The sequence below is a fragment of the Periophthalmus magnuspinnatus genome, chromosome 3 (genome assembly GCF_009829125.3).
Source record: "Periophthalmus magnuspinnatus isolate fPerMag1 chromosome 3, fPerMag1.2.pri, whole genome shotgun sequence".
NCBI classification, from domain to species: Eukaryota; Metazoa; Chordata; class Actinopteri; order Gobiiformes; family Gobiidae; genus Periophthalmus; species Periophthalmus magnuspinnatus.
In genome coordinates, this window is record NC_047128.1 from 20061337 (window position 1) to 20079744 (window position 18408).

General features: G+C 37.7%; 3 protein-coding genes and 2 non-coding genes across 6 annotated transcripts in view; 3 read left to right on the top strand and 2 right to left on the bottom strand.

Annotated features, from left to right (window-relative positions):
* The first annotated feature begins 2543 nt into the window (after window positions 1–2543).
* On the top strand, window positions 2544–7617 carry LOC117388203 (UPF0547 protein C16orf87 homolog). Its single transcript, XM_033985697.2, has 4 exons — window positions 2544–2825; window positions 4842–4944; window positions 6355–6531; window positions 7276–7617. The coding sequence occupies exons 1-4, from the start codon at window positions 2760–2762 to the stop codon at window positions 7392–7394; spliced, it is 465 nt and encodes a 154-aa protein (XP_033841588.1). The 5' UTR covers window positions 2544–2759; the 3' UTR covers window positions 7395–7617.
* A 1029-nt stretch (window positions 7618–8646) lies between these two features.
* LOC117393952 (U6atac minor spliceosomal RNA) lies at window positions 8647–8774 on the bottom strand. Its single transcript, XR_004543329.1, has one exon. It is a non-coding gene; the product is annotated as a U6atac minor spliceosomal RNA (small nuclear RNA).
* A 1237-nt stretch (window positions 8775–10011) lies between these two features.
* The window catches only part of celf1 (cugbp, Elav-like family member 1), a 16208-nt gene continuing 7811 nt past the window's right edge, over window positions 10012–18408 (top strand). For both annotated transcript variants that reach the window (XM_055229004.1, XM_055229009.1), the window contains exon 1: window positions 10012–10266. In XM_055229004.1, coding sequence (XP_055084979.1) covers window positions 10196–10266 — 71 coding nt within the window. In that variant the 5' untranslated portion in view covers window positions 10012–10195. The remainder of the gene's footprint in view (window positions 10267–18408) is intronic.
* Window positions 12034–12161, top strand: LOC117393951 (U6atac minor spliceosomal RNA). The gene has a single exon (XR_004543328.1). It is a non-coding gene; the product is annotated as a U6atac minor spliceosomal RNA (small nuclear RNA).
* On the bottom strand, window positions 13357–18236 carry LOC117388209 (UPF0547 protein C16orf87 homolog). Its single transcript, XM_033985709.2, has 4 exons — window positions 17961–18236; window positions 15862–15964; window positions 14285–14461; window positions 13357–13543 (listed from the first exon to the last, which is right to left on the bottom strand). The coding sequence occupies exons 1-4, from the start codon at window positions 18024–18026 to the stop codon at window positions 13425–13427; spliced, it is 465 nt and encodes a 154-aa protein (XP_033841600.1). The 5' UTR covers window positions 18027–18236; the 3' UTR covers window positions 13357–13424.

Sequence of the window (18408 nt, forward strand, 5' to 3'; positions counted from 1 at the left end):
TTAGATCACTTATAGGTGTCAGAGCAACATAAAGCTAACACCATTACCATGAAGTATTTGTTTTGAATTATTATGCTATCCTTTAAAGAAGTTATATCACTCTACACACTTGTTTGCTAACTCTGATGTGACTGCCAGTCTGCCAATAACCTTTCTGACCACCAATATTCGCTCATTCATACACCACGTATGCAGGCAAGATGGGTGAATTGTCTTGCCCAAGGACACAATGGCATGCACTTTTCCTTCAGTGTGGTGTAAATATAGCTAGAGTAATTTTAGATATTGTTGTAGATATTGAAGTGGCTATTTTGTGACTGTAAAAACAATAAAATGGTCACCTATAGAAAAAATCTTGTAGAAACAAGGCCAGACAATTCACTGATTAAATGCTTTAAACTGGCATAGAGTATTGGCAGTTTTGAAGGTCCAGGAGCTCTGCGGGATCTGTTTTCACCTTAATATAATGTCTCTGCATAATTATTCTAGTTATTTAAAATACATGGCTTAAATAAATAATAATTCATATTTTGAGTAGCAAAATAAAAATAATAAAAAGCCAAGCATTAATGTTAATTTTTGACTGAAAGTCAAGGTTTTGGATGTATGTGTATGTCAGAATGTTGAATATTTACACAATGCACACATTAGCAAACACAGACAAAAACATTTTAAATAATCCAAAAACACAAGAGAAAATACTAAATGGATTTAAATAGGACATTTTCAAAAGTCTGTTAAGGTGTTTTATTTACAACAAAAAATTGCTAGTGACTAACCACTGGCTAATGGTAGCTAGCTTGAGTTTGTGATGTTATTTCAGAGGTACTTGTTTAACAGAACAAGTCATCTGACCTGTTATAATTCCAGCTAAATCAGCTCCTGATCAGAGTGGTGTGTTAAAACAAAGCTCAGATTTAAGTCTAACTTGAGTAACAGAGCTTCAGACAGAGCAGTGCCTACAGTTAGCATCACACCAGAGAATGTTAATGGTTATGATATTAGCAGTAGCTACAAAAAAGTCAAATCAACACTGAAGTGGAATTTACAATCTGAACATGTGTGCCAGGTGGACTTCTGAGTTGTGTTGTGCAGTTTGTGATGCATTAAGGAGCTGTGGGACACAGTGGGAACTTTTGGAGGCACTCTCCATTTAATCTGATTCACAGTAATACAAAATAAGATTAACTTGTGCCACTATTTATTAGTCCAACCCAAACTACAGGACAGAAAGTAATGCATCGAGTTAGCATCTCCCCACACTTGTTCACATGAATAAATGAAAGCAACAGAGCAACATCAGAGCTCAACATCAACTTAAATACAAGTAAAATATAATTACAGATGCAAATAAAGGTAAAAAATAATAACAAAAGAACACTTACTGTATTTACAAAAGGAAGAGGCAGAGGTCAAACCCCAAATTTATAACAAGGGCAAGGCGAAGGTCACGCAAAGAAGAAACAGAAATAAAGAATAATCAAACACCAGGTATGAGCAAAACCAAGGCCAACCCCAGCTTTCTGGGCCCCTTGGCAGTGGATGTACCTGGGCTCAGCTATTGGTGACTTGCATTTGTGCATTTAAATGCATTATGGCCCTGCTCTCATCACTCTTAACACTGAACATGTGTCATTCAATTATACCTATGTGCAATACTGAATACCATGTAAATCCGCTGAAGTCACTTTACAGAGATTTATTCTGTTCATATGCTGCACTGCACTGTCACTCTTATTGTACATAGTAGTTTTTGTTGGTATTTTATATTTTGCTCTCAGAGTCTATTTTTAGTTTATTTTTTAAGTCTATTTTTAAATTATTTAAGCTATTATCTATTATCTTGTTTTATTGCATGTTACCATTTTCCTGCTGTTCTTAAACTGTGCGGTGCAATACTGGATTCTCCCCACTGTGGGACTAATAAAGGCATATCTTATCTTATCTTATCACCTTGTTCAATTGTGTTTGTATTTATATGACCAAAAGACTGAAATGTTTTAATGTAACTTGTAAATTCAAAAGTACCTCGGGGTGTAAACACATAGATAAAACAAATGTAGGTAGCACATATTTTTGCTACTATTTATAAAAAAAACACCAAAAAAACTAAAAATATTTTTTTTTAAAACCAAAACAAACGTAATCTCTATAGAGGGATATTTAGGCCACTGTTTCCAGCATAACTTTACATATTATATTATTTTCATTACAATGTATGGGCTCTTGGGGGCCCCCTGATGACCTTGGGCCCCTCAGCAGCTGCTTAGTCTGCTTATAGGCTGGGCCGGCCCTGAGCAAAACTGTAATAAACAAAAGCACCATTTTGTGTAATTATACAAATACAAATGAACCGGTTACACATGGCTACTGGACCAAAGTGTGAATCTGTAACGTTACCATGGTGAATATCCCTCTAGGTTTGTAACAATCCATTATATTTTTGTTTTTTTCTTCCATGATCGTTGAGTTCTCAGCACTCCAGCTCGTTGGGTGGCGACAATACCCCTGTAGTGGCATTTTCCATTACCGGCTGCAGCCTAAAGAAGACTCCATAGCCCACAGAGAGCAGCTGCTGCAAGAGAGATCGATGCTCTGTCTTTTATTCTCCCATCAAAATGTGCAAACGGGACAGCGCTGCCTTCGTACGGGGTTGCATTCGCTGAAGGAGAGTTTTGCGCCCGCTGTCATCCATCCCTCGCCCCTGTCGCGTTACTGAAGCTGCTGGGGCCTGATCCTGCAGCTGCCACATCGGCGCTATGTCGGCAAATAAAACAAAGAAAGTCAAAATGGCCACCAAATCTTGCCCTGAGTGCGACCAACAGGTGAGGAAAGATTAAGAAGGAGTTTGCGATTTGATAGTGTGCGATTTGGGAGTGATGGTGGGAAAAAGGACAAGGGGGCAAAGGAGATTGGGTTGAAGAGAAGGGAATGAAAGAAAAATGTGGCAGAGGAGAGATTCTGCTGCTGGAAATGGGAATACACTTGGTTTGATGTGTTTAATGGTTAATATCTCTGTAACTACTGGACTTCATGCGTGTTCTACAGTAAGAAAAGTGGGACAAAGTTCATCATGTTTAGTCTTCTCTCGTAGTAGTAGTTAGTGATAGTAGTAGTGGTTAATGATAGTGGTGGTAGTAATGGTAGTAGTGGTAGTAGTAGTAGTAGTAGTGGTTAATGGTGGTGGTAGTAGTAGTGGTTAGTGGTAGTGGTTAGTGTTAGTAGTGGTAGTGGTGGTAGTAGTAGTAGTAGTGGTTAATGGTAGTGGTGGTAGTAATAGTAGTAGTATTAGTAGTTGTTAATGGTAGTAGTGGTAGTAGTACTTAGTGGTAGAAGTAGTTAGTGGTAATGGTAGTTGTAGTAGGTAGTGGTAGTGGTAGTAGTAGTTAATGGTAGTAGTAGTGGTAGTTAGTAGTAGTAGTAGTAGTAGTAGTAGTAGTAGTAGTTGTAGTTGTAGTGGTAGCAGTGTAAGGTTTGAACTAATTGTACTTGAAAAAGTAGCAATTAGTAGCCACGCATACTTATAACATTTTTCAAAGTACTTTTACAAATTTACAAAGTGCAAATTGTGATTCAGCTGATAAAAACAATGAATGTTTCTATTCCAGTGTCAAAACTAGATCCTAATTTGAGCAGGTATCACTACTAAAAAGTCACATTCACTGGGCAGAAATGAACCTTTCCTGAATATCTTTTTAGAATGATCTTGAGCTGCATCAGAACAAGTATGAGACACATAGACTAGTACACGCCCATGGACCACTATGGAACCTACCTGGACGACAGAGAGATTACACAGATATAAGGCCACATGGAAATATAAAAGAAATGGAATGTTGAAAATCACATTCTATTGTCGAAAGAAAGATTTATTATTATTATTCTTTTTTTATCATTGTGGTATTGGTATTGTCATTTATTCCTTAGTATCGAAATAGAGTTTGACATTTTAGTATCGTGACACTAGACCAGTGGTTCTTAACCTGGGTTCGATTGAACCCTAAGGGTTCGGTGAGTCAGTCTCAGGGGTTCGGTGGAGGTCAAGACATGCACCCGACTCATATGATTAGTGGACTGTGAGCGTCTTCAGACGTTGGCCCAATTCAACAAATGCACCCTTTGATGTGTCGATCGACGTGCCTGCCCAACTTAAATGAGCCGTTTGAACGGCATAAAACGACATAAAAACGAAGAAAAGGAACAGACTTTGCTGTGAAAATGACATGAGAGTGACGCTCACCAAGGTGAAGCCATGCATTTCTGAACTGGTCTCTCAAAGGCAACAGCAGAAGTCACACTGATTTGCAGTAAATATTCATTATTATTCTAGCCTGATGGAAATTAGGTGATGGGTGTGTGTTAAAATGTTAAAAATAATAAATAGCATAAATACAATAAGTTCATTATTGAAATACATAAGGTTAAAAATTAAAATAATTTCAGTGTGGTAGTATTAAAAAAGGTCATGTCTTTGTTAAAAGGTATTTATGTCATTTGTTGTGAGTTCATGCATTGCATTGGTTTTATTCTTTGAACACAGTGATGTTAATGCACGATTCATTTTGTGCACCAGTAAAACATACATATGTCTTGAGTTTGAAAGAAAAAAAAAAAAAAAAAATTCAATAAACAAGGGTTCAGTGAATGTGCATATGAAACTGGTGGGGTTCAGTACCTCCAACAAGGTTAAAAACCACTGCACTAGACACTACAAACTAGTATGAGAGTGGACCTACATCCTAACAACACATGGTAGCCTCAACATTTTCATGTAATCTGTATGGCTTTTATAACTTGTTTTCTGTACAGCTTTTATAACTTGTTTTCTGTCTGTCTTCTAGATTCCGGTGGCTTGTAAGTCATGTCCCTGCGGGTTTGTTTTTATCAGCCGCAAACTCCTGACGGCCAGGTTAAATGAGCGCCCCTCCTCCCCAGGACTAGCAGGTTATTGGAGTTTTTATAATAAAACGTTACAAAAGTTACATGCAGCTCTTTTTGAACACAGCCACACCCTCTCCTCCAATTCGTTGACAGAGGCTGACCAATCGGAGGGGAGGGTGATACAAATTTAGGAGCTTCAGTTAGGCCTACTTTTTCTGCAATATGAATCTTTGAAGCTCAACACTCATTGGCCACCCCCTGGTTCCTGAAGTAAATCTCTCATTCATTTTTCCACATAGACATAGAATATATATATATATATATATATATATATATATATATAAGTCTGAAACAGCTGGGAGCAAATCAGCTACACTACATGGTAACAAGAGACCAGAAGACTGCGGGCGTCTGTGTGCTGCTGTATGAGATATATATATATAATTTATATTTTTATATATATTTTACCAAATTATTCTGTGACAGCCCTACAATTTTGTTGCTTAGAGAAAGGAAATGTCTCTAAATACGAAACATTTGACATATTCACTATTGTGATGATTAAAATGAGTGTATTTCATATCATGTCAGTGGTTTAACACGAGACTTTTAGTATCACAGCCATTATTTTTTAATGAACCATTTTGAATTGATTTGAATTATATTGTATTGAATTTTATCAAATTGGAAGACCATTGTATCAAGATGGATATCATATTATGGCCTATGTATCGAGGTACATATTGTATCAACACCCAGCCCCACACAGGGCCTAAACATGACCTGCAAAATCTATTTCTGAAACGTTATGAATAGTAAGTAATTATAACATTTTGCTGACTTGTGTTTTACAACCATGTTATGGATATTAGTTTCCACATAGTTGATTAGCCTCTGCAGTGCCTTTTAACTCTTAATATTTAATTTTTTGAAAAGTCTATTGGGAAAAATGTATTGGAAATGTACTTCTCGAACCAGAGCGGACTTCAAAGGCTGTTGAGCTCCATTAAGAGTTACTGATGGGACAATATTTTGAGCTTTCAAAATGTCACAGTATGTCTCTTCCGGGTGTATTTTTCTTTCTTTTTTTATTTCCTCCAATCTGCCACCTGTTTTGATGCAATAATCACAATAATTTGGTGCAACTGCAGCTTTTTCTGAAAATTATGAAAATAAAAAAATGTATATCTTATTGTTGCAAAGGGAAATATATGAACAAAATATTGAATTTGTTTATTTGATCAAAATCTTGTCTGGTTTTGTTCTCCGTGAACGACATCTAGTGTCTTATCCCATCCCACCACTAAATGGTCATAAATTGTTTAAAAAACTAATTGTCCTATGCCCAAAAAATGCTGGTATTTTTTTTAATTTATACTTTTTTCTACCATATTACTACTCTCACTATTCACTAGGCTTTGTGTAGGCATAAAATACTGATAACACATATTTTAAAAATGTATTAACGTGCAGATCAACTGGAGTCGAAGCGACGGCGAACTGAGCGCATTCGTAAAGACCGTATCGAGGCTCTGCCTAGTGACATGGAGAACCGGAGGAGACCTCGACCCAGCTGTCAGGGAGACCCCATCCGCAGGGGCCGAGGGAGACCCAAGACTGTGGGCCTCAAGAAGGTGGAGGATGACAGAGGTGTGGTCATGTGGATTTCTTACCTTACAAATGCTTTACAATTGGTCCATAAATAGTAATGACATCACGTCTAAGCCAAATAATTTTAAAGTCTTCAAATATTGCCCTCATGAAATTTCATTATTATAAGTCGGGTCCATCTTCCTGTGATTAATGCAACAGTCTGAAGGGCTTTCAATCTTCAACAATCTTTCAAAAATGAAACTCATTAAAAATAACATTGTGATCTAAATATGTTATGTGTTAGCAATGAATTACCCCATAGTGTAGTAAGTGTAATACCCCCTCAAAATATGTCATACGCATGGGGCTATCACGATCTAACAATTATTCAATTAATACAAAAAAAAAAAAAAAAAGCCATATGTATTCTTAGTAGCCGCCTTACAGAGCTCTTTCTAGGTCTTAGTTTTGACTCATTTTTGGAGCGTCAGAAGCGTCAGTGTGCTGCTGACTTAGTTTTTGAGAATATTGGAAATTTAGAATTGGGGGGAAAAAAATCTATAGAAATGATTTGCTATAAAGATTTGCTCAAGTCACTTTACGGAGATGTTATATTAGTGTCTATTTTTTTATTTTTTTTTTTAAGTCTATTTTTTTAAATTATTTTAAGCTATTTATCTATTATCTTGTTTTATTGCATGTACCATTTTCCTTCTGTTCTTTAATTGTGCGGTGCAATACTGTGGGACTAATAAAGGCATATCTTATCTTAAAACATGTCATGTCTGTTTGTGTTGACAGAGAAACAAGAGAAGGAGGTGGACATGTACGCCAGCCTCTCAGATGAGAAAGCCTTTGTGTTTTCTGTGGCTTTAGCCGAGATCAACCGCAAGATCCTGGGACAGAGACTGATCATGTGACATCCGCTTCTGCTGGAATCCATACCCAGGATTATAATTTTTATTTGAATATTTAGTTTTTCTCCACAGAATACCAAAAAGGACTGGACTGAGTGGAAATAGTGCCCTTTTTGCTGTTTTTGACACAAATGCCTGCAAAATAACTAAGACTTTTGAGACTTTATTCTTGGGGATGTACTGTAGGAACACATGCTGAACTCTAATAAACATATATTTTTGTGCATTCTGTATTTGTTATTGCAATTCGTTGGATATTGTTATTGACATTTTTATAATAAGAGTTAAAGCACCACTTGCTTATCTTCATGGAGATATTGCTTTGCGTAGATTGTTCCACAGTATGATAATAAACTTGTCTATCTCCACGGAGACAAGTACGGGACACCACAAGGTCAAGTTGCAGGTCAGATCTGTGGAGAAGTGAGCCCACTCGCAGTAACCATGCATGTTTCAGTTGCAATAGTGGTTACATTTTTAGATATGAAACACTATAGTTGAATAATACTACTGTGGAACATTCTAGGAAATACAATAACATCTCCATGCAGACAAAATGGTGAACCCTTCTCCTTTTAAAGCGTTATAAAGCTGTGGTCAGAAGCCATTATTACATCCATAAACTGACTTATTTTATTACAATGTATTTATAGGCAGAAAAAAACTAAATAACTGATTCCCTCACAGTCTAATTGCTGGGTTTCAGATGACATCACAACATTTCAGCAAAAATTAATGTAACAGAAATGATCAGCATTTGTGAATTTACCTTTTAGATATTTCATGGGAAAATCCAGTGTAATCAATAAAGAAAACGGCCTCTTGGAGTGTGACTCTACGGATTGGGAATTATTAAAAGAGTTATTTACAGGGTGGTGCTGAAGCAGGTGATGGTGATGTCCTACTCCCAGATGGGCAGAACAAAAGCCAGTATTCCCTAATATTTAGATTCTTACAAGAAATACCCAAACAGTAAATTTACAAATGATTGATCATTTTTATTACTGATTATACCCTAGAATTGGCTATATTACACAAGTCTGCATTTTATCCATATTCATTTTAACTACCTCCCATCTGTAATGTATTATTGAATTTCAGACATAATGAAACCATACACACCATTAAGACCTGCAGATGAGTGTAGCTGTGTAATCTCCAGTCAAGGTGCAGTCGAATATATCACTACAATTCATATCATATTGCTGAAATAAAGTTATATTTGTGCTTTTTATACATTTAGTATTAACACAAAGAAAAAACTTGGTTAGAGATGCCACGAAGTAGGTGGCAATGCCTTAACCGTATATGTGTTGCAGGCCACAGGGGCCATTTCCATCCTTGTCAAGGGGAGTGCTAACCTTCTCTCCTTTCATACAACACGCATGTGTAAGAGAGAGCTCCGATATATATGGAGCGAAAACAGGCAGACACGCTGGGTCATGGTTGTAAATTAGTATCGCCAAAAGTAATATCGAGGCCAGGGAAGTTAGAAAATACAATAACTTAATAAGACGCATATTTATTCACTGCGCACGAATTTTACGTTTTAAATGCTTTATTCTTTACTGTTTTGCTCCATTGCAGCCACGGACCCATAATGCATTGCGAGACAAGACTCCACTTCTATCATAAAACTACGACGCAAATTATGGCTTTACAGATGTATCAGTTTAGGTTATGCACGTATTACTGACCTGCATATATTTTCAAACCATAAATACTCTTAATTTGTTCAAGGAGATGTAGACATAAGCCTATCTTAAAACAATCTTTTAACAGAGCTTAGTCGTTGTTGTATGTTGTGACTCAATCTGCCACATGAGGGCGCTTTTGGCTCAATATAAAAGACTGGATTGCATTTGCAATAATAAATCATTCTATACTGAACAATCACACAATATGTGGTTGTAGGTCATCTGTCAGTTAGATTATGTGCATTGTGCATGATATTACAGAGATAAATATATCTTCAGAGAGATGACAGTGACCTAAAAATGCTACTTGGATAAATGGCGAAATGTATTCACAAAAACTTCTGTCAGTTGACAAATTCAGTTTTCTTTAGCTATAACTCACCAGAAACACTCACTGGTGTTATTCCAAATGTTGTAATGTCATGTGCATAACATCTATATAATCTGTATCCAGGGGTTCTTAACCTTTTTGACTTCTGCTCTAGTAACCTGTATGTGCACCCGTATGGGCCCTGGTGTCCAGTCGCGTTGACGTAGGAATATCAATTTAAAAAAAATCAAACTGGTCTTTACGGACAAAAACTAAGTCCCTTAAAAAAATAAAAATTCTTGCTACAGTGCACCAGAAGTGTTGCTTCTGTTGTCAGTGTGTCCGTGTGCATGGTCACACCGGGGCAGGATTATCTGACCACTGCCCCCTCTCAGTGGACATACCCCGGGCTCAGTGGAGCCTCTCCTCATCGCTGTGACATGTGTTTGTTTGGAGTCGTACACAGATCTGCTGCTCTGACAGAAACCTTTACAACGGCGATGGGACATCAGCACTTTGATTGTGTCCAGCGTGTCCACTGCCCCCTACGTCCAGCGCTGTCCTTTGCCCCTCTGTCCACCCCTGTCCAGTCAGTCTGTTATGGTCCTGTGTCCAGTGATGAGTCGGAACACCTGCCCTGAGCTTGGACACTCTGTGGAATGTGTTTTTAGAGGTTTTTAGACTCTTTTTGTTTGTTGTTGAATTGTTTTTCACTGTTTTGTGTGATAAGGACATATTAGGATATCTGGGCTGTATCTGGACATTTGGGCACAGGGGGAAAGTGAATAGGAGCCATCATGTCTTCTTTCAAACTGGACTTTCTCCCAGAGATGATGGTCGACCACTGCTCCTTGTCTTCAAATCCGGTGTAAGTTTTTATCACACATTCTACACCTGACAAATGCAGAATTTTTAATATTTCGTAAGGGCCAGCTGTAGTAAGTCAGATGCCCTTCCTTTACAAGCAACCACATTACTGTGACTCAAGGATGTGCCACCAACAGTGCCCCCCACTGTTGGTGGCACATCCTTGAGTCACAGTAATGTGGTTGCTTGTAAAGGAAGGGCATCTGACTTACTACAGCTGGCCCTTACGAAATATTAAAAATTCTGCATTTGTCAGGTGTAGAATGTGTGATAAAAACTTACACCGGATTTGAAGACAAGGAGCAGTGGTCGACCATCATCTCTGGGAGAAAGTCCAGTTTGAAAGAAGACATGATGGCTCCTATTCACTTTCCCCTGTGCCCAAATGTCCAGATACAGCCCAGATATCCTAATATGTCCTTATCACACAAAACAGTGAAAAACAATTCAACAACAAACAAAAAGAGTCTAAAAACCTCTAAAAACACATTCCACAGAGTGTCCAAGCTCAGGGCAGGTGTTCCGACTCATCACTGGACACAGGACCATAACAGACTGACTGGACAGGGGTGGACAGAGGGGCAAAGGACAGCGCTGGACGTAGGGGGCAGTGGACACGCTGGACACAATCAAAGTGCTGATGTCCCATCGCCGTTGTAAAGGTTTCTGTCAGAGCAGCAGATCTGTGTACGACTCCAAACAAACACATGTCACAGCGATGAGGAGAGGCTCCACTGAGCCCGGGGTATGTCCACTGAGAGGGGGCAGTGGTCAGATAATCCTGCCCCGGTGTGACCATGCACACGGACACACTGACAACAGAAGCAACACTTCTGGTGCACTGTAGCAAGAATTTTTATTTTTTTAAGGGACTTAGTTTTTGTCCGTAAAGACCAGTTTGATTTTTTTTAAATTGATATTCCTACGTCAACGCGACTGGACACCAGGGCCCATACGGGTGCACATACAGGTTACTAGAGCAGAAGTCAAAAAGGTTAAGAACCCCTGGATACAGATTATATAGATGTTATGCACATGACATTACAACATTTGGAATAACACCAGTGAGTGTTTCTGGTGAGTTATAGCTAAAGAAAACTGAATTTGTCAACTGACAGACGTTTTTGTGAATACATTTCGCCATTTATCCAAGTAGCATTTTTAGGTCACTGTCATCTCTCTGAAGATATATTTATCTCTGTAATATCATGCACAATGCACATAATCTAACTGACAGATGACCTACAACCACATATTGTTGTTCAGTATAGAATGATTTATTATTGCAAATGCAATCCAGTCTTTTATATTGAGCCAAAAGCGCCCTCATGTGGCAGATTGAGTCACAACATACAACAACGACTAAGCTCTGTTAAAAGATTGTTTTAAGATAGGCTTATGTCTACATCTCCTTGAACAAATTAAGAGTATTTATGGTTTGAAAATATATGCAGGTCAGTAATACGTGCATAACCTAAACTGATACATCTGTAAAGCCATAATTTGCGTCGTAGTTTTATGATAGAAGTGGAGTCTTGTCTCGCAATGCATTATGGGTCCGTGGCTGCAATGGAGCAAAACAGTAAAGAATAAAGCATTTAAAACGTAAAATTCGTGCGCAGTGAATAAATATGCGTCTTATTAAGTTATTGTATTTTCTAACTTCCCTGGCCTCGATATTACTTTTGGCGATACTAATTTACAACCATGACCCAGCGTGTCTGCCTGTTTTCGCTCCATATATACCGGAGCTCTCTCTTACACATGCGTGTTGTATGAAAGGAGAGAAGGTTAGCACTCCCCTTGACAAGGATGGAAATGGCCCCTGTGGGCTGCAACACATATACGGTTAAGGCATTGCCACCTACTTCGTGGCATCTCTAACCAAGTTTTTTCTTTGTGTTAATACTAAATGCCCTTGCTCTGTATAAAAAGCACAAATATAACTTTATTTCAGCAATATGATATGAATTGTAGTGATATATTCGACTGCACCTTGACTGGAGATTACACAGCTACACTCATCTGCAGGTCTTAATGGTGTGTATGGTTTCATTATGTCTGAAATTCAATAATACATTACAGATGGGAGGTAGTTAAAATGAATATGGATAAAATGCAGACTTGTGTAATATAGCCAATTCTAGGGTATAATCAGTAATAAAAATGATCAATCATTTGTAAATTTACTGTTTGGGTATTTCTTGTAAGAATCTAAATATTAGGGAATACTGGCTTTTGTTCTGCCCATCTGGGAGTAGGACATCACCATCACCTGCTTCAGCACCACTCTGTAAATAACTCTTTTAATAATTCCCAATCCGTAGAGTCACACTCCAAGAAGCCGTTTTCTTTATTGATTACACTGGATTTTCCCATGAAATATCTAAAAGGTAAATTCACAAATGCTGATCATTTCTGTTACATTAATTTTTGCTGAAATGTTGTGATGTCATCTGAAACCCAGCAATTAGACTGTGAGGGAATCAGTTATTTAGTTTTTTCTGCCTATAAATACATTGTAATAAAATAAGTCAGTTTATGGATGTAATAATGGCTTCTGACCACAGCTTTATAACGCTTTAAAAGGAGAAGGGTTCACCACTTTGTCTACATGGAGATGTTATTGTATTTCCTGGAATGTTCCACAGTAGTATTATTCAACTATAGTGTTTCATATCTAAAAATGTAACCACTATTGCAACTGAAACATGCATGGTTACTGCGAGTGGGCTCACTTCTCCACAGATCTGACCTGCAACTTGACCTTGTGGTGTCCCGTACTTGTCTCCGTGGAGATAGACAAGTTTATTATCATACTGTGGAACAATCTACGCAAAGCAATATCTCCATGAAGATAAGCAAGTGGTGCTTTAACTCTTATTATAAAAATGTCAATAACAATATCCAACGAATTGCAATAACAAATACAGAATGCACAAAAATATATGTTTATTAGAGTTCAGCATGTGTTCCTACAGTACATCCCCAAGAATAAAGTCTCAAAAGTCTTAGTTATTTTGCAGGCATTTGTGTCAAAAACAGCAAAAAGGGCACTATTTCCACTCAGTCCAGTCCTTTTTTGGTATTCTGTGGAGAAAAACTAAATATTCAAATAAAAATTATAATCCTGGGTATGGATTCCAGCAGAAGCGGATGTCACATGATCAGTCTCTGTCCCAGGATCTTGCGGTTGATCTCGGCTAAAGCCACAGAAAACACAAAGGCTTTCTCATCTGAGAGGCTGGCGTACATGTCCACCTCCTTCTCTTGTTTCTCTGTCAACACAAACAGACATGACATGTTTTAAGATAAGATATGCCTTTATTAGTCCCACAGTATTGCACCGCACAATTAAAGAACAGAAGGAAAATGGTACATGCAATAAAACAAGATAATAGATAAATAGCTTAAAATAATTTAAAAAAAATAGACTTAAAAAAAAAAAAAAAAAATAGACACTAATATAACATCTCCGTAAAGTGACTTGAGCAAATCTTTATAGCAAATCATTTCTATAGATTTTTTTCCCCCCAATTCTAAATTTCCAATATTCTCAAAAACTAAGTCAGCAGCACACTGACGCTTCTGACGCTCCAAAAATGAGTCAAAACTAAGACCTAGAAAGAGCTCTGTAAGGCGGCTACTAAGAATACATATGGCTTTTTTTTTTTTTTTTGTATTAATTGAATAATTGTTAGATCGTGATAGCCCCATGCGTATGACATATTTTGAGGGGGTATTACACTTACTACACTATGGGGTAATTCATTGCTAACACATAACATATTTAGATCACAATGTTTTTTAATGAGTTTCATTTTTGAAAGATTGTTGAAGATTGAAAGCCCTTCAGACTGTTGCATTAATCACAGGAAGATGGACCCGACTTATAATAATGAAATTTCATGAGGGCAATATTTGAAGACTTTAAAATTATTTGGCTTAGACGTGATGTCATTACTATTTATGGACCAATTGTAAAGCATTTGTAAGGTAAGAAATCCACATGACCACACCTCTGTCATCCTCCACCTTCTTGAGGCCCACAGTCTTGGGTCTCCCTCGGCCCCTGCGGATGGGGTCTCCCTGACAGCTGGGTCGAGGTCTCCTCCGGTTCTCCATGTCACTAGGCAGAGCCTCGATACGGTCTTTACGAATGCGCTCAGTTCGCCGTCGCTTCGACTCCAGTTGATCTGCACGTTAATACATTTTTAAAATATGTGTTATCAGTATTTTATGCCTACACAAAGCCTAGTGAATAGTGAGAGTAGTAATATGGTAGAAAAAAGTATAAATTAAAAAAAATACCAGCATTTTTTGGGCATAGGACAATTAGTTTTTTAAACAATTTATGACCATTTAGTGGTGGGATGGGATAAGACACTAGATGTCGTTCACGGAGAACAAAACCAGACAAGATTTTGATCAAATAAACAAATTCAATATTTTGTTCATATATTTCCCTTTGCAACAATAAGATATACATTTTTTTATTTTCATAATTTTCAGAAAAAGCTGCAGTTGCACCAAATTATTGTGATTATTGCATCAAAACAGGTGGCAGATTGGAGGAAATAAAAAAAGAAAGAAAAATACACCCGGAAGAGACATACTGTGACATTTTGAAAGCTCAAAATATTGTCCCATCAGTAACTCTTAATGGAGCTCAACAGCCTTTGAAGTCCGCTCTGGTTCGAGAAGTACATTTCCAATACATTTTTCCCAATAGACTTTTCAAAAAATTAAATATTAAGAGTTAAAAGGCACTGCAGAGGCTAATCAACTATGTGGAAACTAATATCCATAACATGGTTGTAAAACACAAGTCAGCAAAATGTTATAATTACTTACTATTCATAACGTTTCAGAAATAGATTTTGCAGGTCATGTTTAGGCCCTGTGTGGGGCTGGGTGTTGATACAATATGTACCTCGATACATAGGCCATAATATGATATCCATCTTGATACAATGGTCTTCCAATTTGATAAAATTCAATACAATATAATTCAAATCAATTCAAAATGGTTCATTAAAAAATAATGGCTGTGATACTAAAAGTCTCGTGTTAAACCACTGACATGATATGAAATACACTCATTTTAATCATCACAATAGTGAATATGTCAAATGTTTCGTATTTAGAGACATTTCCTTTCTCTAAGCAACAAAATTGTAGGGCTGTCACAGAATAATTTGGTAAAATATATATAAAAATATAAATTATATATATATATATCTCATACAGCAGCACACAGACGCCCGCAGTCTTCTGGTCTCTTGTTACCATAGAGTGTAGCTGATTTGCTCCCAGCTGTTTCAGACTTATATATATATATATATATATATTTTCTATGTCTATGTGGAAAAATGAATGAGAGATTTACTTCAGGAACCAGGGGGTGGCCAATGAGTGTTGAGCTTCAAAGATTCATATTGCAGAAAAAGTAGGCCTAACTGAAGCTCCTAAATTTGTATCACCCTCCCCTCCGATTGGTCAGCCTCTGTCAACGAATTGGAGGAGAGGGTGTGGCTGTGTTCAAAAAGAGCTGCATGTAACTTTTGTAACGTTTTATTATAAAAACTCCAATAACCTGCTAGTCCTGGGGAGGAGGGGCGCTCATTTAACCTGGCCGTCAGGAGTTTGCGGCTGATAAAAACAAACCCGCAGGGACATGACTTACAAGCCACCGGAATCTAGAAGACAGACAGAAAACAAGTTATAAAAGCTGTACAGAAAACAAGTTATAAAAGCCATACAGATTACATGAAAATGTTGAGGCTACCATGTGTTGTTAGGATGTAGGTCCACTCTCATACTAGTTTGTAGTGTCTAGTGCAGTGGTTTTTAACCTTGTTGGAGGTACTGAACCCCACCAGTTTCATATGCACATTCACTGAACCCTTGTTTATTGAATTTTTTTTTTTTTTTTTCTTTCAAACTCAAGACATATGTATGTTTTACTGGTGCACAAAATGAATCGTGCATTAACATCACTGTGTTCAAAGAATAAAACCAATGCAATGCATGAACTCACAACAAATGACATAAATACCTTTTAACAAAGACATGACCTTTTTTAATACTACCACACTGAAATTATTTTAATTTTTAACCTTATGTATTTCAATAATGAACTTATTGTATTTATGCTATTTATTATTTTTAACATTTTAACACACACCCATCACCTAATTTCCATCAGGCTAGAATAATAATGAATATTTACTGCAAATCAGTGTGACTTCTGCTGTTGCCTTTGAGAGACCAGTTCAGAAATGCATGGCTTCACCTTGGTGAGCGTCACTCTCATGTCATTTTCACAGCAAAGTCTGTTCCTTTTCTTCGTTTTTATGTCGTTTTATGCCGTTCAAACGGCTCATTTAAGTTGGGCAGGCACGTCGATAGACACATCAAAGGGTGCATTTGTTGAATTGGGCCAACGTCTGAAGACGCTCACAGTCCACTAATCATATGAGTCGGGTGCATGTCTTGACCTCCACCGAACCCCTGAGACTGACTCACCGAACCCTTAGGGTTCAATCGAACCCAGGTTAAGAACCACTGGTCTAGTGTCACGATACTAAAATGTCAAACTCTATTTCGATACTAAGGAATAAATGACAATACCAATACCACAATGATAAAAAAAGAATAATAATAATAAATCTTTCTTTCGACAATAGAATGTGATTTTCAACATTCCATTTCTTTTATATTTCCATGTGGCCTTATATCTGTGTAATCTCTCTGTCGTCCAGGTAGGTTCCATAGTGGTCCATGGGCGTGTACTAGTCTATGTGTCTCATACTTGTTCTGATGCAGCTCAAGATCATTCTAAAAAGATATTCAGGAAAGGTTCATTTCTGCCCAGTGAATGTGACTTTTTAGTAGTGATACCTGCTCAAATTAGGATCTAGTTTTGACACTGGAATAGAAACATTCATTGTTTTTATCAGCTGAATCACAATTTGCACTTTGTAAATTTGTAAAAGTACTTTGAAAAATGTTATAAGTATGCGTGGCTACTAATTGCTACTTTTTCAAGTACAATTAGTTCAAACCTTACACTGCTACCACTACAACTACAAATACTACTACTACTACTACTACTACTACTAACTACCACTACTACTACCATTAACTACTACTACCACTACCACTACCTACTACAACTACCATTACCACTAACTACTTCTACCACTAAGTACTACTACCACTACTACCATTAACAACTACTAATACTACTATTACTACCACCACTACCATTAACCACTACTACTACTACACCACTACCACTACTAACACTAACCACTACCACTAACCACTACTACTACCACCACCATTAACCACTACTACTACTACCACTACTACCATTACTACCACCACTATCATTAACCACTACTACTATCACTAACTACTACTACGAGAGAAGACTAAACATGATGAACTTTGTCCCACTTTTCTTACTGTAGAACACGCATGAAGTCCAGTAGTTACAGAGATATTAACCATTAAACACATCAAACCAAGTGTATTCCCATTTCCAGCAGCAGAATCTCTCCTCTGCCACATTTTTCTTTCATTCCCTTCTCTTCAACCCAATCTCCTTTGCCCCCTTGTCCTTTTTCCCACCATCACTCCCAAGTCGCACACTATCAAATCGCAAACTCCTTCTTAATCTTTCCTCACCTGTTGGTCGCACTCAGGGCAAGATTTGGTGGCCATTTTGACTTTCTTTGTTTTATTTGCCGACATAGCGCCGATGTGGCAGCTGCAGGATCAGGCCCCAGCAGCTTCAGTAACGCGACAGGGGCGAGGGATGGATGACAGCGGGCGCAAAACTCTCCTTCAGCGAATGCAACCCCGTACGAAGGCAGCGCTGTCCCGTTTGCACATTTTGATGGGAGAATAAAAGACAGAGCATCGATCTCTCTTGCAGCAGCTGCTCTCTGTGGGCTATGGAGTCTTCTTTAGGCTGCAGCCGGTAATGGAAAATGCCACTACAGGGGTATTGTCGCCACCCAACGAGCTGGAGTGCTGAGAACTCAACGATCATGGAAGAAAAAAACAAAAATATAATGGATTGTTACAAACCTAGAGGGATATTCACCATGGTAACGTTACAGATTCACACTTT